The sequence below is a fragment of the Manis pentadactyla genome, chromosome 4 (genome assembly GCF_030020395.1).
Source record: "Manis pentadactyla isolate mManPen7 chromosome 4, mManPen7.hap1, whole genome shotgun sequence".
In the NCBI taxonomy this organism is placed as follows: Eukaryota; Metazoa; Chordata; class Mammalia; order Pholidota; family Manidae; genus Manis; species Manis pentadactyla.
Window position 1 is genome coordinate 185,258,160 of NC_080022.1, and position 26,371 is coordinate 185,284,530.

Consider the following 26,371-nt stretch of genomic DNA (forward strand, 5'->3'; position numbering starts at 1 on the left):
GGCAAGGGACTCCCCTTCCCCCTGTATGAAAATTGGCCAGACCATTTGCAATCCTCAAGTGCAGCGCCGTCCCCAGGGATCCCTTCCACTCTGATCGCACGCCGCAGACCAGAAGCTGGCAATCAGGGCCGGGCGATGCAGCATGATTTCATCACTGCCTGGAAACTGCGGCCTCATCTTGCCAGCTTGCTGAACTGGCCTGGAGGTACAGCCTGCCTAAGGGGTCAGAGAAGGGCGACTGAGCCAGCTGCTTGCTAAATAAGGGGGAAGGACCGGGCGATTGTGGCCAGGAGCCCGCATCCTGCATGAAAGAACTGGGTCTCTGCAGATGCTGTAGGGTTTGGGATGCAGCACATGCACTCCAGTGGCAACAGCTGGCCTGGAGAAGGGACCCAGCACTGCAACCCCTTGTCTTGGCCCCAGGCATGCCAACCTGGCTTTAGAAAGGGTAAAACAGCCCAAGATTCCTGGGTTTGAAGGCAGGGTCTGATGGGAAGCTTTAGCAAAAGAAGGCCTCCCCAGCAAGAAGTGTGACTAAAAGGCAGAAAAATAAGCAGATTCATTTCACGTTCTGTTCTTGTGGCCAGGCTGTGGTCCTGGGGCTGCCAGGAATCCAGGAAGAAGTAGGGAGCAGGCCAACTGTCCAGGCACAGAACATGTATCGCCTTAACACTGCCTTCCAGTCCCACAGCCCCCACCTGTCTGATGTCAGGTTCTTCAGGGAATGGACAGGCGTTTACTGAGCTCACGCTATGCAGGGGAAGAACCTCACATGCTCGGCCTCTTTCTACTTTCACGACCCCCATGGGGGAGACACCAGTACCCCTGTTCTCATTCCCAGGAGGCCGGAGGCTTGGTGAGGCAAGCAACCTGCCCAGGGCCCCTCCAGCGCCAAGGCTCCAGAGCCCTGGTTTTGCTAGCTTGTCCTTCTTTGTTTGGCATTGTGTGGTCCACAGACATGGTCCTTGTTACCCCTGGAGCAATTAGGGCTGTGCTGACACTCCAGTGCAGACCTGATCAGGAGCTGGTTGAAAATGCAGACTCAGTCCCCGCCCCAGCCCTGGTGCCTTGGGATCCACATGTTCACAAGGTCTCCAGGTGACCTGTGTGCACATCACCTTGTCCTCACACAACACTGGCTAATAACAGAGAGGGTATCAGGATGGAGTGCCCCAGGGTCACTGCCAATTGCAGACCCGAGGAGGGCATTCTGAAAAAGTTCTTAAAGGGATTTCGATGCACATCCCCAAATCCTGGCTATTTGAACTGGCATTTTAAAGGCATCCAGGGAGGAGGTGAAATAGCTAAAAGGGACTACACCTGAGTCCAGAGGGGCAGGCCAGGTACAAGAGGCCCATGGGGAAGAAACACAACCTCTCTGAATCACGCCAACCTCTGCCTGTTTCTCAAACACCTGTGCTTACTATTTCAAAGCAGGTGAAATGAGTACCTCTTGGGGTACTGGGCATCACTTGGCACCAACTGGCCTGGTGACTCTGGCACAAACCCAATGGCTCCTGGTGGCTTATGTCACCTCTTGCTTTGATCATTAAGTCTTAAAAACCTTGACTGCCCACCCCTCCCCACCAATATTTCTCCCAGAGCTCATCTGCAGTAACTCATCTCGGGATAAAATAGCTTACTGATTCAGAACTACTTACTTACAAAAATGAAAAGGCAGAATCAGAGACTGGGAGGAAGACTCCTTCCAGCCCTATGGGCACAGAGGCTGAAGCCGCAGATGGCCACACGAAGCCTGATGGCACAAGAACCAGGTCCTGCAGAACGTTGCCCCTCCCCAACCACATGCACTGAGGAAGTCCCGACACCTCCCTGGATGTCAGATGCCTCATCTGGGACAGCAACCCTGGGCTGGACAGCTCTGGGCCCTGCCAAGTCTCCAGGGGCCCTGGTTTCTCCCTGTCCCTTCCCAGGGGCTATGTGGGCAGTGCCTCTGAAGTGTGCAGACCCACAGATCCACTACCGTGCAGCAGGCTGGCTAAAGGAAAACATGTCCCTGGTCCATGTGGCCTAAGAAAGCCCTGTCCAGGAGCACCAGGCACAGCCTGAACCAGAAGGTGGACAGTTTCTTTCCCAAGGAACTTTTAGCTCAACTGGAGAAAAAAAACACATGAAATAACATTTACAAAGACTGAAACAAGATACAATATTGTATGGGTGCATCTTGTTTTAGATGCCATTATGAAGAAGTCTTCTATAAATTGTAGCGATTTTAGGCATATCAGGGGAGCTATTTCAAGAAAACCCACATGAAATCTTATGCATAACCATCCTCTTGTTTATATGGTCAACATTCTTGCCCCCCTCCTTTTTTTAAATTAAGGTATCATTGATATACACTCTTATGAAGGTTTCACATGAAAAATACTACATTCACTCCTATTATCAGGTCCCCCCCACAACCCATTGTAGTCACTGTCCATCAGCATAAGATGCCACAGAGCCACTACTTGTCTACTCTGTGCTACACTGTTTTCCCCATGACCCCCACACACACCATGTGTACCAATCATAATACTCTTCAATCCTCTTCTCCCTCCCTCCCCACCTATCCTCCCCAACTCCTCCCTTTTGGTAACCACTAGTCCCTTCTTGGAGTCTGTGAGTAGCTTCAGTTTCGCTTCATTGTTATACTCCACAAATAAGGGAAATCATTTGATACTTGTCTTTCTCTGTCTGGCTTATTTCACTGAGCATAATACCCCCTAGTTCCAACCATGCTGTTGCAAATGGTAGGATCTGTTTTCTTCTTATGGCTGAATAATATTCCATTGTGTATATGTACCACACCTTCTTTATCCATTCATCTACTGATGGACACTTAGGTTGCTTCCATATCTTGGCTACTGTAAATAGTGCAGCAATAAACATAGGTGTGCATATGCCTTTCTGAATCTGGGATCTTGTTTTCTCTGGTTAAACTCCTAGGAGTGGAATTCCTGGGTCAAATGGTATTTCTATTTTTAGTTTTTTTGAGAAACCACCATATTGCTTTCCACAATGGTTGAGCTAATTTACATTCCCACCAGCAGTGTAGAAGGCTTCCCCTTTCTCTGCATCCTCACCAGCATTTGTTGTTCCTTGGCTTTTGGATGGTGGCCATCCTAACTGGTGTGAGGTGATAGCTCATTGTGGTTTTAATTTGCATTTCCCTGATAATTAGTGATGTGCCTGCTGGCCATCTGAATTTCTTCTTTGGAGAAGTGTCTGTTCATATCCTCTGCCCATTTTTCAATTGGGTTATTTGCTTTTTGGGTATTGAGGCATGTGAGGTCTTTATATATTTTGGACGTTAACCCCTTGTCAGATATGTTGTTTATGAATATATTCTCCCATGCTGTAGGATGCCTTTTTGTTCTCCTGATGGTGTCCTTTGCTGTACAGAAGCCTTTTAGTTTGATGTAGTCCCATTTGTTCATTTTTGCTTTTGTTTCCCTTTCCCAAGGAGATGTGTTCAGGAAAAAGTTGCTCATGTTTACATTAAAGAGATTTTTGCTTCTTTTAAACTTTTAAAAGTTTTATGGTTTCATGACTTACATTCAGGTCTTTGATCCATTTCAAGTTTACTTTTATGTATGGAGTTAGACAATAATGCAGTTTCATTCTCTTATATGTAGCTGTCCAGTTTTGCCAACACTAGTTGTTGAAGAGGTTGTCATTTCCCCATTATATATCCATGGCTCCTTTATCATATATTAATTGACCATACATGCTTGGATTTATATCTGGGCTCTGTACTCTGTTCCATTGATCCATGGGTCTGTTCTTGTGCCAGCACTAAATTGTCTTGATTACTGTGGCTTTGTAGTAGAGCTTGCAGTCAGGGAGCATAATCCCCCCAACTTCATTCTTCCTTCTCAGGACTGCTTTGACAATTCGGGGTCTTTTGTGGTTCCATACAAATTTTAGAACTATTTGTTCTAGTTCATTGAAGAATACCGCTGGTATTTTGATAGGGATTGCACTGAATCTGTAGATTGCTTTAGGCAGGATGGTCATTTTGAGAATATTAATTCTTCCTATTTATGAGCATGGGATGTATTTCCATTTATTGGTGTCTTCTTTTATTTCTCTCATCAGTGTCTTTCGCCCCCTTTTAATGAGTACAGACACACCAACCCACAGTGATGAGGAGATACAACCAAGAGTGACTCAGAGTGTGGAGAGGGTGCTCTGAGCTGGGTCTGTGGGGCTATTACTAGTGTGCCTTGGCAGAGTGCTTCCCGGGGCTAAGGAGTGCAGGCGGAAGCAGCCCTGCTGGGCCAAGTGGGGGGCAGGCAGGGTCTCCAGTGAGGGAGAAGAGGGAGAAGAGGGAGGAGGGTCTGAGAGATTCGCAGACCTCATCCAGTGCCCAGAGCCACCTCAGGTGGGAGGTCTCTCATTTCAGACAGGAAACCATGTGCAGGGGGTGGTCACAGAGCTGGGAAGTGCTGGAGTTTGCTACAGTCCCCTTTCAAGCACAGGAGAGCCTCCCTGCACCACACTGTCCCCGGGTGCCCCTGCAGTGTCAGGGGAGAAGGGGTAACTAGAAAGCAGACACCAGCACACCGGACACAGGACCCTGGCCTTTCCTGATCTTTTCTGTACAATTAAGCATGAAACTTCCTTCCTTCCTCTGGGTTCCTCTAGGTCCCACGAAGGAAGACTTCTCGGCCAGAAGTCATACTTTCACAAACCTGAAGGGAGACACATTTGCTGAGAGTGGGAGATCAACATTTACCTGAACTACAGGACACCCATGTCTAGACGTCAGCAACAGCGAGGTGGTGGTGCGGCTGACCACACACAACTGTACTGGTCTTTGAAGGGCAGCTGTTGGAAACCAACAAATGGTCCCATAAAAACAGAGTGGAGGAAGTCTAGCTATTTAATTTAACAGTGTTGAAATAGCAAAAGAGTGTGAAGAAAAATAGAGGCAGCCGTGACAGGTCCCCTGGGAAGAGGACTAAGTTTTTTTTTTTTATGCCACTGATTTTATTCATGCTAAAGTCCTACCAGTTTAACCAACACTATTCTTTTTTTTTGAGAGGGCATCTCTCATATTTATTGATCAAATGGTTGTTAACAACAATAAAATTCTGTATAGGGGACTCAATGCACAATCATTAATCAACCCCAAGCCTAATTCTCAACAGTCTCCAATCTTCTAAAGTATAACAAACAAGTTCTTACATGGTGAACAAGTTCTTACATAGTGAGTAAGTTCTTACATGGTTAACAGTGCAAGGGCAGTCATCACAGAAAGTTTCGGTTTTGATCACGCATCATGAACTGTAAACAATCAAGTCAGATATGATTATTCATTTGATTTTTATACTTGATTTATATGTGAATCCCACATTTCTCCCTTATTTTTTTAAATAAAATGCTGAAGTAGTAGGTAGATGCAAGATAAAGGTAGAAAACATAATTTAGTGCTGTAAGAGGGCAAATGTAGATAATCAGGTGTGTGCCTAAAGAATAAGTATTAATCCAAGCTAGACAAGGGCAACAAAACATCCACGGATGCAGAAGATTTCTCTCAAAACAGGGGGGGTGAGGTTCTAAGCCTCACCTCTGTTGATCCCCAATTTCTCACCTGATGGCCCCCCTGCGACTGTGCCTGTCTTAGGTTGTTCCTCCCTTGAGGAATCTTACCTGTCTCTGGCTAACCAGCCATCTTCTGGGGCCATACAGGGAAATGTAAAGTTGGTAAGTGAGAGAGAAGCCATATTGTTTGAAAAGGTTAGCTTTTTACTTCTTTGCAGATTTATGCCCTGTGGCTTCTATGCCCAGCATTTGTCTTGAGGTTATCTTTACCACTTGGAAGAATTATGATACTCGGTAATTTTCGATACAAGGCACAAATTCTACTAAGGAGAACTAAGTTTTTTTTTTTAAGCAATAAGCAGGTTTTAAACTTTATTTCTCCCTTTGACTGATTTCAGTTTTTTGTTTTTTTTTAGAGGGCATCTCTCATATTTATTGATCATATGGTTGTTAACAACAATAAAATTCTGTATAGGGGACTCAATGCACAATCATTAATCAACCCCAAGCCTAATTCTCAAGTCTCCAATCTTCTGAAGTATAACGAACAAGTTTTTACATGGTGAACAAGTTCTTACATAGTGAATAAGTTCTTACATTGTGAACAGTGCAAGGGCAGTCATCACAGAAACTTTCGGTTTTGATCACGCTTCATGAACTTAAACAATTGGGTCAATTATCATTATTTGTTTGATTTTTATACTTGATTTATATGTGAATCCCACATTTCTCCCTTATTATTATTATTATTATTATTTTTAATAAAATGCTGAAGTGGTAGGTAGATGAAAGATAAAGGTAGAAAACATAGTTTAGTGCTGTCAGAGGGCAAATGTAGATGATCAGGTCTGTGCCTATAGACTAAGTATTAATCCAAGCTAGACAAGGGCAACAAAACATCCACGGATGCAGAAGATTTCTCTCAAAACAGGGGGGGTGAGGTTCTAAGCCTCACCTCTGTTGATCCCCAATTTCTCACCTGATGGCCCCCCTGCGACTGTGCCTGTCTTAGGTTGTTCCTCCCTTGAGGAATCTTACCCGGGAGAACTAAGTTTTAAGGCAGCTATTTATCAGAATCCTCAGAGCTCCTTAAAAATACATTCCCGAGTTTTTATTCCAAACCACTGAAAGAATCTCTGGGTGAAGCCAGAAATCTATTTCTTAATGTTCCCTGGGAAAGTCCAATAGTCAGCCTGGTTAAAACAGTTCTACTTCAACCAGTAAGTTTCCCTTTCTTCTAAAAGAAAATCAAACCCCAATTACTTAGGGACATTTGGTTTTAATTTCAAAAAATTTTAATGATATAAATCTGGGGATTAAGACACAAAGTACGGTGGATTAATTAACAAAGAGATTTACGGGGTACCCACCCCTCAGTATTCCCCCACATACTCCTCCCGTGCTTCAACCCTTAAACAGATGCACAGGTACCATGCCCCCACCTTGACCAACCTCTACTCAGGTGGCCCAGACCCTGGTCTAGACCAGTTCCCAGACAGATGCCAAGAACCAAGCCCAAGGCTCTGGGACAACTTTTAGCATGAGACCCCACTAACAAAGAGACAAGGGACCTAGACTTGGCCAGCTGCTGCTAAGGCAGCAAAGGACAGACTCTGTCACCATGCACCCTCAGAAATCTGGGGGACATGGTTTTGACAAATTAATGACATCCAGGCAGGAAGGCAGCTCCCAGGCCTGTTCTGTGGCCAAGGGAACTGACTTTCAGAGCTGGGTTTCTGCTCAGTAACAAGCTGGTGCCTAACATGTGGTTCTCCTTGTTTAAGAACTCAGAGAAAGAATCGCTCTGGCAGAAAGGGTGTGTTATAGCCTGGACTAAACCCTCCAAGATGGCCACCAGGACCTTGGCTTACAGATGCTCCTGCTCCCCTCTTCCTTACCTTCCCCACCTGGAACCCACAGAAAAATGACATAATCTTCAGCCAGCAAAGGGCTGAGGTCTTTTGCCTGCAGTGGCCCATGACATCTAGCCTCCCCTCCACCCTGAACATCTGCAGCTCCGGCCACGCTTCCCAGCACTGAGAATCAGCTGCTAATCAATAGCCACACTCTGCAAAATTCATCTTACTTTCCAAAGCAATCCAAAGCAGGCTTGCACTGAAAGGGATTCACTCAGCACTGCTATTTTTAAAAATGCAAATATGGTAGGAGAAGGCAGTATAAATAACACACCAGAGTCCTGATCCAAGGTGGGTCCTTTCCTAGGGGCCAGGTCCCCACTGAAATAGGAGTGGGATGCGTGGGGAGCAGGGTGGCTGGTCTTCTGTGGAGTTTTGTTCTCATCATACCTGGGAGCCCAGAGCACAGAAAACAGAACAGACTCCTGCACCCCTCCCCAGACACACAGCTCAGCCACCACAGGCAGGCAGGGGGATCCACCCCACAGGGGCGGGCAGGTTTCACCATCCTCCCTGAGTAACTATGTCAAACACTGTTGCTTCTCTGCTTTCCTCAATTCTTAAACTACATCCTTCCCATACAAACTGTGGACCGTGCCGCAAACACTTATTTTCCCCAGAGAAGCAGGAGCTCAGTATAGGCACAGGAAGCCAAGCAGAAAGTGTAGATACAGACCCCTGGCATTGAATGAAGGCCAGGGTCTTGTGTATTTCAATGATGGTCCTGACAGCCAGGTGGTTCCAAACCTGGTGACCTTCCACACTGGCCTGACCCACGCCATCAGTAGCACCACCACGGAGAGTTCCAGACAGGCTGGCCCGCCAGGAGTCAGCAGACATGGCAGGAGCACTCCCAGCACCAACCTCGCCAGTCACCTCCTCCCTTCCTCACCATGTCTCTAGAATTAGATGAGGACAGGATCAGGTCACCTGCCTTCTGAGCAAAGACTTCTAATAAAATCAAGCGCAAATATTTAGCAGCCCATCTGGGGGCTGAGTTCATGGTAGGTGGCAGGGCTGGCAAGTGGAAAGGCCTCACTGCCACCCACTGGCGAGAGGGGTGAGGAGGAAATGCCTCATGGTGTTGCAGACTTATCTCTAACAGGAAATAGGAAAGTCACAGCTAAAAGTGCCCCACAGCTGTTCGAAGCATAAAAAAACACTGCAAAATGAAATGACAGTCATCTGTCAGTCTGTGACTGACACTACAGGCACCACCCCCTCCTGAGACTGAAACACCAGTGTCATCCGCATCTAAGCCACCAGAGCACAGAACACGATTTGGGCCACTACTTCCTGGTCTCCAAAAACAGCAGCCATTGGCGTTAAGGCACTACGGCGGGTGCCCCGGGGAGTTGGAAGCCCTGGCCGAGAAGCGTGGGGGCTTTCTCGGATACACATTACACCTCTTATGGAATAAACATCTCACAATTTTGCTATCTGTCTTATCTGGGCCAACAGGTTGCTGGACCGGAAGTCTGAAAAATCCTTCCCATTCTGGCAGGTTGTATCCAGGTGTTCTCAAGAACCGCCAATCCTAAGTGAAGGTAGACAGTGACAGAGGGAGACATCTCAAGGGCTCTGCTGTGGTCCTTCCTCTGAGGGCCAGCCCGGCCACCTGAGGGGGAAGGCAGGCTGCGGCAATGCTTCTGACAGCCTGCCTACATGTAATACGCCATGAAACACACTGGGCAGGTAAGCAAAAATGACAGCTCCCAGGCCCTCTCATGCTCTCCTCAATGCTTTCCCAACTATTTCAGCTTTTACTTCACTCTTCAGCAGGCTGAACTCTCCTGAAACAGCAGAGGACACACAGAGGCTGTTACATGAACTGTGCAGGGAAAGTGTATGACAGAGGCATCTTAAGACAAACCTGCTTTTCTCGGGCTTGAGCTCCAGTCCTGTCTCTCCTCTACTGGGCCTTGGCAGGGACACAGCCTGCCCTATAGAAAACTCTGGGCTCCCAACAGGTTGCTTCCTTGACATTTATTATATGCTACTCCCTTGTTCAACTGTAGAATGTCCATCCATCCATCCTTCCACTCATTCAACAAACTAAATACCCACTAGGATGCCAGGCACTGTGTCTGATCCTAAAGAAACATGGGAAGACAAGAGACGGGTGGGGAGGACAGGCTGTTCACTAAGCGATTACATACTGACAAGCACCAGGCTAGGGGAAGTATGGGCTGCCACAGGGAGCAATCATGCCTTTACATCTGCTCCAAATAGCTGCCCTCAAGTCGTTGCTCAGATGTCACCTCCTCAGAAGGCCTTCTCCAACCAGCCCATTTGGAAACCACTCCTCCTCATTCTCTACTTGCACCCCCACCTCTCCTCCACAGCACTTGCCATTCCCTGCATTTGTTACCATTTGTCCGCCAATGAGAATGGGAACCTCCTGGGGACAGGCACTGCTTGCCCATCAGGTCCCAGCACAGTGCCTGGAACATAGAGAGTGGCCAAATGCACACTGGGGAAGCGGGTGCACCTGAGGAGACTCCAGAGAGATGCTGGAGGAAGACCCATGGAATGCAGACAAAGGCCAGCTGAGGGTGGTCAGCAATGCCCACTGCAATGCCCAGTGCTGCTAAGTGACCCAGGACCATGGCCACCAGGGCTCAAGGATCCCAGAGAGTGAACGGGGCTGGAGGATTGGCCATCCAGGCAACAGGGATGGGAGGGCTGCAGCTCCTTTGGGAACTATGGCTGAAAGGAGGAACAAGGGAGAAGGTAGGTGGGAGGGACTGGGCAGAAAGGGCCTCTTTTTAAGACATTAGCACAGGGTCAGGCGGGAAGCTGCCAAGGGAGAGTTGAAGATTCAGGCCTGAGAGGTAACCCACAGAGACAGCGTACGGCACGGTATCCATGCAGGAACCCAGGGCCCAGGACCTCCACAGCAGAGGCTCTCAGTTCAGAAACACCACTACCTCTAGAAGGTTGAGTCTTCCAAACAGCAAACCCAGAATCTGTTACCCAAGTGACCTGCCACCTTCTCTTGGTGGCAGGCAGCACTGAAGGGCCTCTGCTTTTGCTCCCACCTGCGTCCTGCTTTAAACTCATTTGTGACCAGCCAATTCCCAGCAAAAGACCTTCAATGGGCAACCACTTGTTAATACTGAGCTGCCCCCCAACCAGACCACATGCTGCTCAAGGGCAGGGGTCGGGTTACACCTCTACCTCTGATAGCTGATGCAGTGCTCACACAGTAGGCGCACAAGTACCAGCACACTTCCTATGGGCCTTATCCTGGCCCAGTGGCTCAGCTCCTAAGCCCCACCACCGGCAGCCTATTAGTCTAACATGACAGTTCTGATGGGTGTCCATAGCCACTGCGCATGTGGTGCTTGGGGCCTGTGGGCCAGCACCCTCTCCAGGGCCTTGGAAGGGTGGGGCTGAGAACAGTCAGCAAGCTGAGGATGGGAGACGCCGCTTTTCCTCGCTCATCTTCACCCTGATGTACTTCCTTCATTCTGAGCTTTAAGACTAGACTTACACAATGGTGGCTTTTATGAAACCAAGTTTCTTTTTTGGAAAGGTGGGGACAGAAGCAAGGAAAAGATGCCTCATGAGTACTGTGTGTGTAGTTGGTGGAGAAATCCATTGGCTATACAGACCTTTCCTGATTCTCAGAAGAGTTATATAAAAAAATAGGACAAAGAAAAAATAGGAGGGAGGGATTATCAACAGCTTCAAAACAAATCAGTGTTAGTGCACTTAAACAAACAACTTCACAGCTTTCTATTGGTTGATATGAGGGTTGAGTTCCAAGAATCCAGGTAGAATTACTGTTTAAGAAAGACTTTAAAACATTAATATTTCTACCTTTACTTTAAACACTGCAAGTTCAACTTGATGCTTGCAAAGCCAAGAGAAGCATAACTTCTGGAGGCTATGAATGCAGCTGAAAAAAATCTTTGGAGGTTCCTGTCTGCCTAGATGCAACCTACGTATTGTTCTAAGGCATCCATACATAGGTGAGCACATTTTTTATTTAACTAAGGACTAAACACAAAGCGTGTGGGTGGGCTGGTATTATGATAAAAGATCCATGGAAATGGTTTTGGGGTAGGAGGTCTAGCAGTTGGGAAAACTCTTCTCTGCTGTTCTCCACATTTTGCTAGATGTAAGGCAGATATGGGTACGGAACTGAAAACTCTCATCTGCAGAAGCCTGCCAGGTGACCACAGAAAGATTGTCTCTCCTCTGGTCTCAGAATCCATCTTAATCCAGGAGCATGAATTCTTGCAATTCAGTCTGGCAGGGACTAATTTAGTTTTGTTCCTTCAATTAAGACTACACTAATGGAGGCCAAGCCTCCAAGGTTGAAGGTGGGGCAGAAGTTCACCCAGAGCAGCAGGAGGTGAAACCCAGCAGGGGTATCAGCTCCAGCCAAAGGAAGACATCCAATAGGTGGGCACTGGGGATGACATGGCCCATTCTGCTCCCATACATGGGCAGTTTGATGCACTGAAACTCATTTTAAGACCCATCAGTGACAGTCCACTGTGTACAGAACAGCCCCAGGCAAACATGACAGGCAAGCTGGAGGAAGCCATGGCTCCAGCACACAGAGGCTGTGCATGCTGGACAAACTGCAAACCCTCGCCGGGGCCAAAGTTCTGAGATGCCTACAGCTAAGGGCCTGCAGGGGAGTACCTGCAGGACTCCAGGGCACAGGGCTTGCCACATGCATTGCAGAGAAGAACCACAGCACAAGCGACTGCCATCTGAAAACCAACGACTGTGCTGTTTGGGGAGAACAAGCAAGCACAGCCAAAAGTGATGGGAAAAGAAATGCCACCTGTAAAGGTGAGGCACCCTTTCCTTTCTGCTTTGTCACTGTTCAACAATATTAAGCCCAGTATTGATCACTACACTAACAGAATGCAGAGAAATCTGAGAAGACTCAGCAGTGCTAGAAACAGGACCTATGAGAAAAGAGGGAAACAAATTGTAGGACAGAAAGGAGGAGCCCAGGAGCGTGACGTCTGCCTCCAAGTCTATGACTTTCATGAGAATGCTGAACAATTCTCAATGTCTGTGGAGAACGTTAAGTACAGATCCATCTCCTACCTGGTGTCACGGCTGCCCTCAGACCCCTCCTTGTGAAGCCTAAGATCATAAAAGAGAGGACCAGGAAGTTCATCCAGCACCAGTCAGACCGGTATGTCAAAATTAAGCATTAACTGGCAGAAACGCAGAGGCACTGACAATAGGGTGGGTAGAAGATGGAAGGGCCAGATCTTGATGCCCAACACTGGTTACAGGAGCAACAAAAGGAAGCACGTGCTTCTCAGTGGCTTCGGGGAACGCCTGGTCCACAAGGTCAAGGAACTTTAAGTGCTGCTGATGTGTAAGGAATCTTACTGTGCTGAGAATGCTCACATCCCCTCCAAGACCTGCAAAGTCATTGTGGAAAGAGCAGCCAGCTGGCCATCAGAATCACCAATCCCAATGCCAGGCTACGCAGTGAAGACAATAAATACACAGCTTGTGTGCACACTGTATGTGTGTTAATAAGGCTGTAAAACCTCAATAAATAAATAAATATATAAATAAAGGAGGGATGGTTGGGTAAAAGGAAGAAACCAGGGACAGGAACCACCCTCCAGAATGGGCTTCCTGGGGTACAGAGCTGCACATCACTGAAGTCCCTCAGGGAACCATACTTCTCTCACCTTGTGGGGTCAGACGTGTGCTGTCCAGCAAGGAAGCCAGTGGCAACACTGGGCTGCTGAGCACTTGAGATGCGCCCACGTCTGAATGGAAATGTGCTATAACACAGACAGGAGTTCAAAGGCTTAGCATGAAGAACATAAAATATGTTCATTAATATTTTTTATATTTGTTAAATGTTGAAATGGTTATCTTGGACCTATGTTGACTTACGCAAAATATATTAAAATTCATTTCACCTGTTCCTTTTTGCTTTTTTAAATGTGACCACTTTAAAAAATCTTGAATTAAGTATGTGGCTCATGTTGTATTTCTATTGAAAAGTGTTGGTTTAAAACAATAAATTCTTTAAAAAAATCAAAGAGTTCCAAAAGGCTAAACAACATGAAATAAGCAGTCCCAAATTCCTGTCTCAATCGTGGTCCCTGGAGGTAAATTCATAATTTCTTAGTGATATATAGAAACAGTATGCTTGTATCTCTAATACCTAATTTATTAAAATTATAGGCATTATCTATTGACTTCCCATTTCTAACTCTTCCCCTGACAACCCCTTTCCTAGAGCCCATCCTTCCAACAGTTCTATTGCATTGACTGTAACAATATAAATGTGTTGTAAGAGTAAATATAGTTCACAGCTACAAGAACCAAGGGGCACTAGTACATACTCAACTGTATATATACTCAACCTTTGTACATATTAATAATTTTGTCAAAAATCTATCTATAACTTTTCCAAACATGTTCAAATAATCCAACAGGTGTTTTCTGGGTTTTGACTCTCTTTCTTGGCAATCTTCCTTCTGCAGAATTCCACCCTGCTTCTCCAACATGGACTTTCCTTTGCAGCCTACTGAGTTAAAGAGTGGTGTGTGTGTGCGTGTGTGTGTGTGTGTGTGTGTGTGTGTGTGTGTGTGGACTTTCCTTTGCAGCCTACTGAGTTAAAGAGTGGTGTGTGTGTGTGCGTGTGTGTGTGTGTGTGTGTGTGTGTGGACTTTCCTTTGCAGCCTACTGAGTTAAAGAGTGGTGTGTGTGTGTGTGTGTGTGTGTGTGTGTGTGGTGTCCTGGATCGCAGAAAACTCCCTTGTTTTGGTGAAGCGCACCTCCCAACAGCTTCCAGAAAAAAGGTCCGTGGGAGGCACACTGTTTTTCAGTCCTTGCAGGCCTGAAAGGAGTTAAGTGATGGGCAATTTGGTTGCGTATGAAAGCCCTCAGGATGCTGAGGGCTTTGCGCTATAGTCTGCTGACTCAAGAACCTCTATCCTAACTGGCTCATTTGCTCTGTTGATATTCATTTTGATCCTTGCAGATATATTTATTTCTATTACTTTTAGGGCTTCCTATCTCCCATTCTTTCTCTTTGCTCTTTTTTTTGTAGAAGAATGACTAGATATTCTAATTCAGAATATTTCCCTCTATTAGTTCGGAAGCTTTCAATCCTATTTCTGTTCTTTCAGTGATTACCCTCAACATTTTAATATGCCTATTTGACTCAGAAAGTCTAAGACAAATCAGTGTCTCTCCTACTCTTCCCAAACAGCTCAAAGATCTCAGAATGTGTTCATTCAAATCATCTCCCCTCTTATTTCCACTATTGTCAGGATTTTAGTTTTTAATTCTTCCCAAATTAGTAATGATCACTGTTTTATAAGTTAGTACTGATTTATATCTACCCACATGTTTCTGATGTCTGTATACCATTCCTTTTGTCTCTCTCTTTTCTCCTGTGTTTAGTTTCCTTCTTCCTTAAGTACAGTTAAGGTCTGTTAGTGAATAAACTCAGTTTTTTCTTTCTGTGAAAATGCCTTTATTTTGTTCTCACAATTGAGTGATAAGCTGCTTACTGAAAACTAAGCCAACACTTATTTCCTTAGCATGCTGAAGATTTTAATCCTGTTGCGGGCTGGCCTCTACTGTCTACTGCTTAGACATCTGCTGAGTTTCACTGTTGAACCTTGGGAGAAATCTTTTTCTCTCAACTGATTTTAAGATGCTATTTTTCCCCCTTCCCATTAGACACAGGTTGGCTCCTCTTGTGCTTGGGCTTGTTACTTCTCTTTCTCACATACCATCTCTTCATCCCTCTGTGCTCATGTCTACTTCTTTAGATCTATTTTCCAATTCATATAATTCTTGTGGTATGCCTATTTTGCTATTTAACATTTCCACCGGGTTTTTAATTTGATGATCAGTTTTCATTCCGAAAGTTTTACTTGGTTCTTTTTAAAAATAGCCCCCTTTTAAATGTATTGTCTTCTTTTCTGTTTATTCTTCTAGACCTTCAATCAGTTTAAACATTTGTATTGTACTCTCTTCTATTATCTGATGTTTTACATGTTGACAATCCTCCTATTTGTTAAAACAGGTGACTCTTGCTTATAATTTCTTCATGTTTAGTAATTTCCTGGCATAAGCTTAGTGTGTGTGGAGATCATAGGATTCCAAGTGACTTGCACTGTGGAAGGCTCATTCTATGAAAGTTTTGCTTTTCTTTCTGCAAGGAGCTCCAAGGGGTATCACCAGCCTGGTGCTAGCTTGGGGTTTCCTGAAACGTGGGGATTATATATACAGACTTCAAACTTGGATGTTTTGATTGCTTATGAGAGACTTCCCTCAAAACTTCAGACTGTGAGATGACAAATTTCATGGCCATTTCTCTTACCCCTTGGGGGAGATTTTCTTACTTCCCTTTTATCCTTATTCCAGGGACTAGCCTTTTGAGAGAATTTATATTTCAGTTCTATATATATGTCAGCTAAAATCCAAACTATTATTGCTGGAAATTTTAGGGCCCAGTAAACACCGCCAGAGCTGCTGTGACATTAGGAGACCTACTCTGTTCTGGTTTGGAGGTTTCTTGATTTTGGTTTCTTGCTATCTCTTTTCTTTTTTATAAGCTCAGCTAAATATTTTTAAATTTTTATTATATTTTATACAGCGTTTCTAAGTGATTGTAGTAGGTGTGGCTCTTCATTAGCTCAATCTACCATATTAGACTGTAAATCCATTCCACTGCCTTCCGGCTTCCCAGGAGGTTGAAAAATCTGATGCGTCTTCATTCCCAATCTTTTGTATGTGACCTGTGGTCTCCCTTTGGAAGCTTCACCCCCAGAGTTCTGGAATTTACAATGTGCCAGTTAGGATTTTTTCCATTCACCATCCTGGAGCCCAGTGATCATCAATTCTGTAAACATTTCTGATTTCTTTGGTACAGATTCTGTCCTTCGTTTTTCCTTTCTCTCTTTATAGATTTCCTACATGTCACTGTTTTTATCCTATCTCCTGGGAGTCTCTGTCAACTCAGTTTTTCTTCCTAATATTATGCTTTTAAGTTCTAAGAACTCTTTCTTGTCGTATTTTTGTAGCATCCTGTTCTATTTCATTGACAAAATACTAGCTCTCATTTCTCTGAAGATATTCACTGTATCTTGAGGGTTTCTTCTGTTGTCAGTATCAACTCTCTTTCCTCTGATTAAGTCTTTCTCTTTGTTCTAGCTTCTACCCTTCAGTTTAGGAGCTTTCTGAATATGCTCAGCATCCTTGGCTGTCCATTTCCATTTCAAAATAGGTCAACAGGAGATCTTTATGGTGATGGAAAAGTTTTCTATCAACTGCTGTGTTGGTTACATGAAACTACAGGCACACATTGTGTATCAATGGCATAGAAATACACATACACACACTGTGTATCAACGTCAATTTCCTGGCTTTGATAGAGTCTGCGGTAATGGAACCACTGGGGGAAACTGGATGAAGGGTGCAGGGGACCCCTCTGTACCATTTATGCAACTTCCTGTGACTCTGTAATTACTTCAAAATAAAAAGTGAAACAAAAAAAGCTGAGACATAAAAAGATGATGGGAGCTTTGTGAACATTAGCAAGGCTTTGGGCTGCTGCCACAGAAAATCAGCAGGAGTAGAAGCTAGCTTCTGCTTTGAGGGACAGCCAAAATGCTAGCAACTGCAGCTCTGTCTTTGACACTTGTTTTTTTCCAGAGAGGAATCCTCCAATCCCATGTCTCCTGCCAGGTCTCAGCACCTTGGGAGCAGGCAGGGGACATAGCTGGATCTCCACTTTCAGCGTACAAACTTTCATGAACCCCCCTGCAGTTCATGCCATGCTGCCCTTAGCCGTGCGTGGGATACCTCAATCACGAGTCTCTCTGTGGGCTGAGGGAGTGAGCACTGTCTGGTTTGTACACGCGGCAACATAACTTAGTGAGTTTAATCTCCCATTACAGACTCCCAACCAATCCCTCTGGAGGCTCAAACGGAGGCTTCTCGCTCCCCATATGGTGTTTCTCCTTAGTCTCCACAGGCACCAGCACTCCTGCCTCCTCTGCTCAGCTCAGCCTTTGCTCACCTTCCATCTCCCAAAACTTGAAATCTTTTGTCTGTTGTCTTCTCTCCCATTTGTTATTCTTATGTGTTCATATGTTTAAAAAATTATTTAACTGTCATTCTAGAAGGGTTTCTGGAGAAAGTGGAAATGAATGGATGTATCCAATCTACCATGTTTACCTGAAGCACGTCAACCAGAAATCTTTAACCTCAATTTTGAAAAGTACTTACATTCAACCATGGGATGTAAAGATGGAGACATGATAATAAGTCAACAAAAACAAGAAATCATGAATTCAAAAATCAGAAATCCTTAATTTCCATATTTACCTATTTCATTTAGAGACCAGTTCATCTTTGAAGAGCTCTTCAAGTACTGCTATTTGAGATTTGCAAAGGTGGAAGGGAAAAGAAAGCACAGGAATTCCATTAGAGGAAACTCCATTAGAAACTCCCCCAATCATCTCAAAGGGCCACCTATCTGCTGCTACAAATGGCTTTTTGTTTCAAATGTCAAAGGAACTTTAAATTCCATAGATTGCTGTGATTCAGTCATGACAGTTAGAACTGATCCAGGACAAAGCTGGTCTCTGGGTAGAAGAGATTCACTGTTAAGTGTCATGTGACAGGCGTGGGTAATCAACACTTCACACACTTACAAAATTAAATTAGATTCTTAAATGCTAAACTAAAAACAATCACTGAGAAAGTCACAACATATAAATAGCAGCACATGTGCCCCTCAGCAGACAGCCACCCTGCTTAAGGATGGGGGACCTGTGAAGCAACAGTGGCCAAGCTGTACTTAGAGAGCTCGGGGCCTCTATACCAGACACTGTCTGTCTTAACACAAGGTGTCTTCGCCCAGCTCTCAGCAGAACCAAACAGCTACAGAAACAATTCAGTTACCAAAGTACGCTCAAGTTAAGCAACAAGCATTTCATTACCCACTGCATAAGAAATATTATAAACCACACCATGAGAACAACAACAAAAATGGTATAGTCTTTGCCTTTGGAACATTTCAACTGTAACCAGTCTAAAATGCATAGCTCATATTACAGGTAAATATCTGAAAGCTTGCTCCATGTCTAAGAAGCCCTATTAAGCAACCCCTTTTTTTCTAGGATGACTGTGGAGCCACGCATGTAAAGCAATCAGAATGTTATTTCTAGAAAGATTTAGAAACTAAAGTCCTTTCAGTTTATAAGGGTCAAATGCCCTAAAGCATATTTAAACAGGAAAATAGGTTACATCCCAATGTAAAGCAAGACACTTGGCGCAACCCCAATGACACGGGTAGGCACCCACCACAGGGGGTGGCCACTGCCAGGCTCTAACGGACAGAGAGAAGACCTAATGCAGGGCCTAATAGAATTATTATCTGAATAGACATTTCTACAAAGAAGACAGACAAATGGCTAATAAGCACATGAAAAGATGCTCACATAATTAGTCACTGGGGAAATGCATATCACAATGTGACAGATACCATTTACACCCACTAGGATGCCTATAATCAAAAGACCGACAATATCAAGTTTTGGTGAGAATGGAGAGAAACCAGACCCCTCAATACATTGCTGGTGGAATGGTAAAATGGTGCAATCGCTCTGGAGAACAGGTTTGGCAGCTGCTCAAAAGGTTAAGCACAGATTTACCATATGACCCAGCAATTTTTCTCTCGGGTATAGTACCCAAAAGAATAGAAAATACATGCCCACACACAAACCTGTGTGAACGCCCATGGCAGCAGTTCCAAATAGCCAAAAAGTGGAAACAACTCAGGTGCCCGTCAGCTGGCAAATGCATAAATAAAGTGTGGCATATCCATACAATGGAATATTAGGTAGCATCAACAGGACTGAAGTATTGACAGGTAACCACAACTTGAAGGAAACTGGAAAACATGCCAAGTGATAAGAAGCCTGACACAAAAGGCCACATAATAGATGTTTCCACCTGAATGACGTGTCCGGAACAGGCAAACCCAGAGAGACAGAAGTGGCCTCCAGGGGCTGAGAGGAGGGGGAATGCCATATGACTGCTAATAAGTATAGGGTTCCTTTTTGGGGTGGTGAATATGTTCTAAATTTAGATAGTGATGGTGGGTACACAAATTTTTAAATATACATTTGAATTGTATACTTTAAAAGAGTGAATTTATGGTATGTGAATTATATCTTAAAGCTTCTTTTTTTTAAAGGCAAGCCAGGTTATGCTGCGATTAATAACCTGGCTGGTTCAATGGTCCTGAGTAGGAAGTTTTCTTGGATATGTCTCCTAAATCGAGGTGTGCCATATCTACATTGAGTATTGTAGATTTTACTTTTCAAGTCAAATACCAGAACTTGTCTGCAATAGCTAAGTCACCAGAAAACTAAACTCGGCACTACTGACAGCCTCCACCCCTCTTCTTGGAAATGAGACAGGTGAGTTTTCTTTCTGTAAGTCTTAGTGTCTTTGCCCACTTGTAGCTTCCATCAACCCTGTCTCAGCTGCTTAGCCTCTTGAGCCTTAGCTCCTCGTGTATAAAATAAGGAGGCTGAGCCAAATCGTCCCTTTCAGCCCCACCACTATGACCCTGACACACTCTAAACCCTGCCGCACAGCCAGTGTCGACCACCTCAGGGCCTCCGTCGAAGACCCCACCTGCACTGAGCGCCCGACAGCAGACAACTCCCTCATACTCCAACATCCCCAGCACAGAGGAAAGCTCGGGCGTGTGGGTCTCAAGGGGATGGAAACCCTTCACACAGGAAACACGCCCCTACTTCAGGAATCAGTGCCAAGAACACAGTACCAAGCCCATTATGAGTCGCATCACCTGTGAGATGTCTCACAGAGTGCTGATTAGGACAGCTCCTCCCCCTGGGGCAAGGACACAGCCCACCTCATGAGGCCAGTCTGCATCTGGGTGGTGGAGAGTCTTTTGAAAATTTAGCCCTCACTTTTGCAAGGAGTTCCAGGGGCAGCCCCAGCCCGAACCCTCACACCTAAGCGAGCAATTCCAACTGGGACAAAACTCCAAGATGGAGAGCAAAGTCACTTAGGATGTTTCTGGAAATGCTTTTTCATTTAAGCTTCCAAAAAAAGGAACCTGTCCTCTACCCCCCAAACCGGCAACTTTTGATTCAAGTATCTCCAAGACTCCCCTCACTTCCTCCAGTGGCTACTGAGGAAACCCTGCCCTAACAAGAGGGCTCCGGGGCAGGCGCCAGGGAATGAAAATGCTGGCCCACGCCACCCCTCAACAGCAGAGCTGGTCTCTCCCTGAAGTGGCTGAATACAACACAACATGGCATGTCGCCTGGCGTGAAGGGCAACACTCGAGAGAGGAGAAAGAAGGGAAGTGACATGCCCCAGACAGCACTGAGGGATGAGACACACCAGTTTGCTCAATGCCACAAAGCTAATAAGGAGGAAGGAAGAATCTGACCCAGGTTCACCTGAATCCAAAACCGTGATCTGGCAGTGCAGAAGAGTTGTCCTTAAAGCTACATTTAAAAAAGAAGAATATATATATACCTGCTAGAATATTCCTCACAGTGGTGGTCTCTAGGGAGCGGAAATGTTAAGAGACAATTTCTCTTTTAAAGCTTTGAGTGTTTGCCATCTGTATATATTATTTAATAAAGTCACACACACAGATTAAGATTTAGGTGTAAAAGTCAGTCTTATGGGACAGACAAGCTAACTGGCAATATTTACCCCTAAATCAGCAATTATACTTACTATGTGGGCTTCCAAACATGACAGGGAAACTGAAGCAGGCTGAACCATTCCAGCGGCAACTACTGGTCAGAGTTAGGCTGAGTGGGCACCAAGGCGGTCTCACCCAGTTCCCACCCCCACGCATGGCTCTGTCTGTTTGTCCGGTGGTGGGCACTGAGCAACCGCCAGTCCGCATGCCGACTTCAAGCTCCGTGTCTGAGCCTCCTCCTCCCTCCCCTGGCTTACTTACTGCCCCCCAGTCCAGCTCTCTGCTTGGGGAAAGCATGCCCTGAGCTGAAGGCACGACAGACCAGCCCACAGGTCCCACAGAGCTCAGGGACAGCCCCCTGCACAAGAAGGGTTTATTTCTTGGCAACAGTGTGGAGTATATCCAGAAAAACATCCAGTCAGCTGTCCTGAGCTCTAGACCTCTAGCTGCTGCCAACCAGGTGGGGTCTCCTGCATTAGTCCCCCAAAAAACCCACCTCACCAACATGCTGGAAAATAGGCATTCTGAGATGCTAGTATAAATGGGTATCACTTTTTGGGATGACAGTTGGGTAAAATGAATAAAAACTCTTATCCCAGAGAGGATTAAAGATGGCGGCATGAGAGGAGAGACAGAGGCTTCCTCCTAAAACTGGATACAATTAGAAAATATAGTTGGCGCAGCTAATCCTGAGAGAGCAACAGGAAAGAGGGCGGTGCCAGACTGCACACCCCTGGAGAAAAGAGCAGACCTCAGCGACTGGGGTAACGTACCTGAGCCGCAGCTCCCGGGACCCGAGCCCCCCCACAACCCCAGCTCCCCGGCAGGGGGAAGAGACGCGGGGCGGGGGGGGAGCGGAAGGCCTGGGACTGCTGAGTACCTGGCTCCGGAGAGCTGCGCGGGGAGCACAAAACTACATTTCATGGTGCTTTCATCATCCTCTTCTGATTACGGGGTTGGAAAGCTGGGACAGGTGGACTTCCTGGGGAGACTGGGATTCCGGCTGCTTGTGGAAAGCAGGGATCCATATCCGGCTGCTCTGGGACAAAAGCTTATACCTGTGTGCCCGGCCCACTGGCTCAGGCAGTGGAGACAGGCACAGCAGCGGGGAGGTGGGGAGCAGCTCTTTCCTCCCCCCAGTACCGCTCCCCTGTGACCCCCGACATTGCTTCAGGGGCTCAGCAGCTCCAGAATAGAGCTTCTGGACACTAGAGGGCGCCATATACAAACATGAAACACCAAAGGAACCTGGTCCAGAGTAAAATTATTAATACAACTCCCGAGAAAGATTTAAATGATATGGACCTCGTGACTCTTCCTGAAAGGGAGTTCAAAATAAAAATCATCAACATCCTAATGGAGGTATGGAAAGACATCCAAGAACTCAGGAATGAATTCAGGTCGGAGATCCAATTGTTGAAGAGCACGATGGAGGGTATTAAAAGCAGGGTGGATACGGTGGAGGAGACGATAAATGAAATAGAATCTAGAGAAGAGGAATACAAAGAAGCTGAGGCACAGAGAGAAAAAAGGATCTCTAAGAATGAAAATATTGAGAGAACTGTGTGACCAATCGAAACGGAACAATATTTGCATTATAGGGATACCAGAAGAAGAAGAGAGAGAGAACGGGATAGAAAGTGTCTTTGAGAGGTAGTTGCTCAAAACTTCCCCAATCTGGGGAAGGAGATGGTCTCTCAGGCCATGGAGATCCACCGATCTCCCAACACAAGGGACCCAAGGAAGACAACACCAAGACACATAGTAATTAAAATGGAAAAGATCAAGGATAAGGACAGACTGTTAAAAGCAGCCAGAGAGAGAAATAAGATCACATACAAAGGAAAGCCCATCAGGCTAACATCAGACTTCTCAGCAGACACCTTACAGGCCAGAAGGGAGTGGCATGATGTATTTAATGCCATGAAGCAGAAGGGCCTGGAACCAAGATTACTTTATCTAGCATGATTATCATTTAAATTTGAAGGAGGGATGAAACAATTTCCAGATAAGCAAAAGCTGAAAGAATTTACCTCCCACAAACCATCTCTACAGTCTATTTTGGAGGGACTGCTATAGATGGAAGTGTTCCTAAGGTTGAATAGCTGTCACCAGAGGTAATAAAACCACAGTAAAGAAAGTAGAACAGCTAATTACTAAGCAAATGCAAAATTAAATTAACTATCCCCAAAGTCAATCAAGGGATAGACAAAAAGTACAGAATATGATACCTAATATATAAAGAATGGAGGAAGAAGAAAAAGGAGGAGAAACAGAAAAGAACCTTTAGATTGTGTTTGTAACAGCATACTAAGTGAGTTAAGTTAGACTCTTAGATAGTAAGGAAATTAACCTTGAACCTTTGGTAACCATGAATCTAAAGCCTGCAATGGCAATAAGTACATACCTATCGATAATCACCCTAAATATAAATGGACTAAATGCACCAATCAAAAGACATAGAGTCACTGAATGGATAGAAAAACAAGACCCATCTATATGCTGCTTACAAGAGACTCACCTCAAACCCAAAGACATGCACAGACTAAAAGTCAAGGGATGGAAAAAGGTATTTCATGCAAACAACTGGGAGAAAAAAGCAGGTGTTGCAGTACTAGTATCAGACAAAATAGACTTCAAAACAAAGAAATTAACAAGAGATAAAGAAGGACATTACATAATGATAAAGGGGTCAGTCCAACAAGAGGATATCACCATTATAAATATATATGCATCCAACACAGGAACACCAGCATATGTGAAACAAATACTAACAGAACTAAAGGGGGAAATAGACTGCAATGCATTCATTCTCGGAGACTTCAACACACCACTCACTCCAAAGGACAGATCCACCAGACAGAAAATAAGTAAGGACACAGAGGCACTAAACAACACACTAGAACAGATGGACCTAATAGACATCTATAGAACTCTACATCCAAAAGCAACAGGATACACATTCTTCTCAAGTGCACATGGAACATTCTCCAGAATAGACCACATACTAGGCCACAAAAAGAGCCTCAGTAAATTCAAAAAGATTGAAATTCTACCAACCAACTTTTCAGACCACAAAGGTATAAAACTAGAAATAAATTGTATGAAGAAAGCAAAAAGGCCCACAAACACATGGAGGCTTAACAACATGCTCCTAAATAATCAATGGATCAACGACCAAATTAAAATAGAGATCAAGCAATATAGGGAAACAAATGACAACAACAACACAAAGCCCCAACTTCTGTGGGATGCAGCAAAAGCAGTCTTAAGAGGAAAGTATATAGCAATCCAGGCATATTTAAAGAAGGAAGAACAAACCCAAATGAATAGTCTAATGTCACAATTATCGAAATTGGAAAAAGAAGAACAAATGAGGCCTAAAATCAGCAGAAGGAGGGACATAAAGATCAGAGAAGAAATAAATAAAATTGAGAAGAATAAAACAATAGAAAATATCAATGAAACCAAGAGCTGGTTCTCTGAGAAAATAAACAAAATAGATAAGCCTCTAGCCAGACTTACTAAGAGAAAAAGAGAATCAACACACATCAACAGAATCAGAAACAAGAAAGGAAACATCACGACGGACCCCACAGAAATACAAAGAATTATTAGAGACTACTATGAAAACCTATATGCTAACAAGCTGGAAAACCTAGGAGAAATGGACAACTTCCTAGAAAAATACAACCTTCCAAGACTGACCAAGGAAGAAACACAAAATCTAAACAAACTAATTACCAGCAAAGAAATTGAAGCGGTAATCAAAAAACTACCCAAGAACAAAACCCCCAGGCCAGATGGATTTACCTCAGAATTTTATCAGAAATACAGAGAAGATATAATACCCATTCTCCTTAAAGTTTTCCAAAAAATAGAAGAGGAGGGAATACTCCCAAACTCATTCTATGAAGCCAACATCACCCTAATACCAAAACCAGGCAAAGACCCCACCAAAAAAGAAAATTACAGACCAATATCCTGGATGAACGTAGATGCAAAACTCTTATCCCTTGACCAGTAATCCACTTAGGAGTTTACCTTCAGAAACTTAAAGATGTAGACAAAGTTGTAAAAAGTATCAAATTTTAAGACATGAGTCCCATTATTTAAAATTGTGAAAACCTGGAAAAATGTAGCTGGTCAAAAGAAGATATTGGTTAAACAAACTTGGGTTCTTGATCTGATGGAATCATGTGCGTTCATTAAAAATCATGCTATTAAAAATTTTTTCTGAAATGGGAAAAAAGTGTTATGACCCAGAAACACTCCACCTATGAACATCCAACTTATGAACACTGTAGGCAGGACCAAAGTCATGTTCCAGAAAGAGTGGTCAGTCCTACTCGGCCTTTCTAATTGTGTCTGTATTCAAATGTGAACCTCTCACGTGTGAAAAGAGCAAAGGCAGTGGCAGCAAGCTGCTGCTCAGGAAAGCCCTGGATCAGGAAGGCCCCAGAAGTACCAATGACAATCACAATAGAGGCAAAGCAGAAAGAGCATGATTAATACTTGCTGTCACCTGTCTACCTGCTGATGCTCTCTGACTGCCAGTCGCCAACCCTCTACTACCAAGTGCTCTCAACAGCTATGCGCTGCTTCCAGATGCCTCTTGTTAGACAGCATCTTGCCTGACCACCTACTCTCTGGCATCAAAAGCTGTTGAACAAAATTCTTCACAAAGATAATGTCAGGGCAGAGGATGAAGTGTGGATTAGACAGAGAGAAAAATCAATTAAAAGGCTTTTTTCCAACATTCAAAGGCAATTATGCTAAATGCAACACAGTATCATGAACTGGGTCTTGGAAAAGAAAAAGGACATTAGTGGAAAACTTAATCCAAATAAAAGTATGTAGTTTAGTTAATAGCATGAAACCAATGTTAATTTCTTACTCTGACAAATATACTGTTTATATATAAGATGTTAACATTAAGGGAAACTGAGTAAAGGGTATATGAGGATCTTGTAAATTTAAAAAGTGTTCATTTAAAAAATGCCATTATCAGGGCATGAAAGAGGACCACGATCAGAATAAAGGACTGATGAGGGACAGACTGAATACGTTTCCAAGTTGGATACCTCTCTTCACACCAATGAACTCAGGCATCCAAGATACAACTACCCAAACCGGAATCTCCCTCACAGTGTTATTACTGATGGAACCACCACCGGTGGTG

The 26,371-nt window shown here is 44.6% G+C and overlaps 1 protein-coding gene and 1 pseudogene across 4 annotated transcripts in view; one reads left to right on the forward strand and one right to left on the reverse strand.

The window, feature by feature from the left end:
* The window catches only part of UBE2O (ubiquitin conjugating enzyme E2 O), a 58,500-nt gene that overhangs the window by 21,591 nt on the left and 10,538 nt on the right, over positions 1-26,371 (reverse strand). Inside the window, exon 1 of one of the 4 annotated variants that reach the window (XM_036900215.2) lies at positions 8,143-8,711. The exons of the other annotated variants lie outside the window; for them this stretch is intronic. Within the exon in view, the coding sequence (XP_036756110.2) occupies positions 8,143-8,151 (9 nt within the window). The 5' untranslated portion in view covers positions 8,152-8,711. Of the gene's footprint in view, positions 1-8,142; positions 8,712-26,371 lie in introns of those variants that run through there. 4 annotated transcript variants of the gene reach the window in all.
* LOC130683638 (60S ribosomal protein L32-like) lies at positions 9,144-13,993 on the forward strand (annotated as a pseudogene).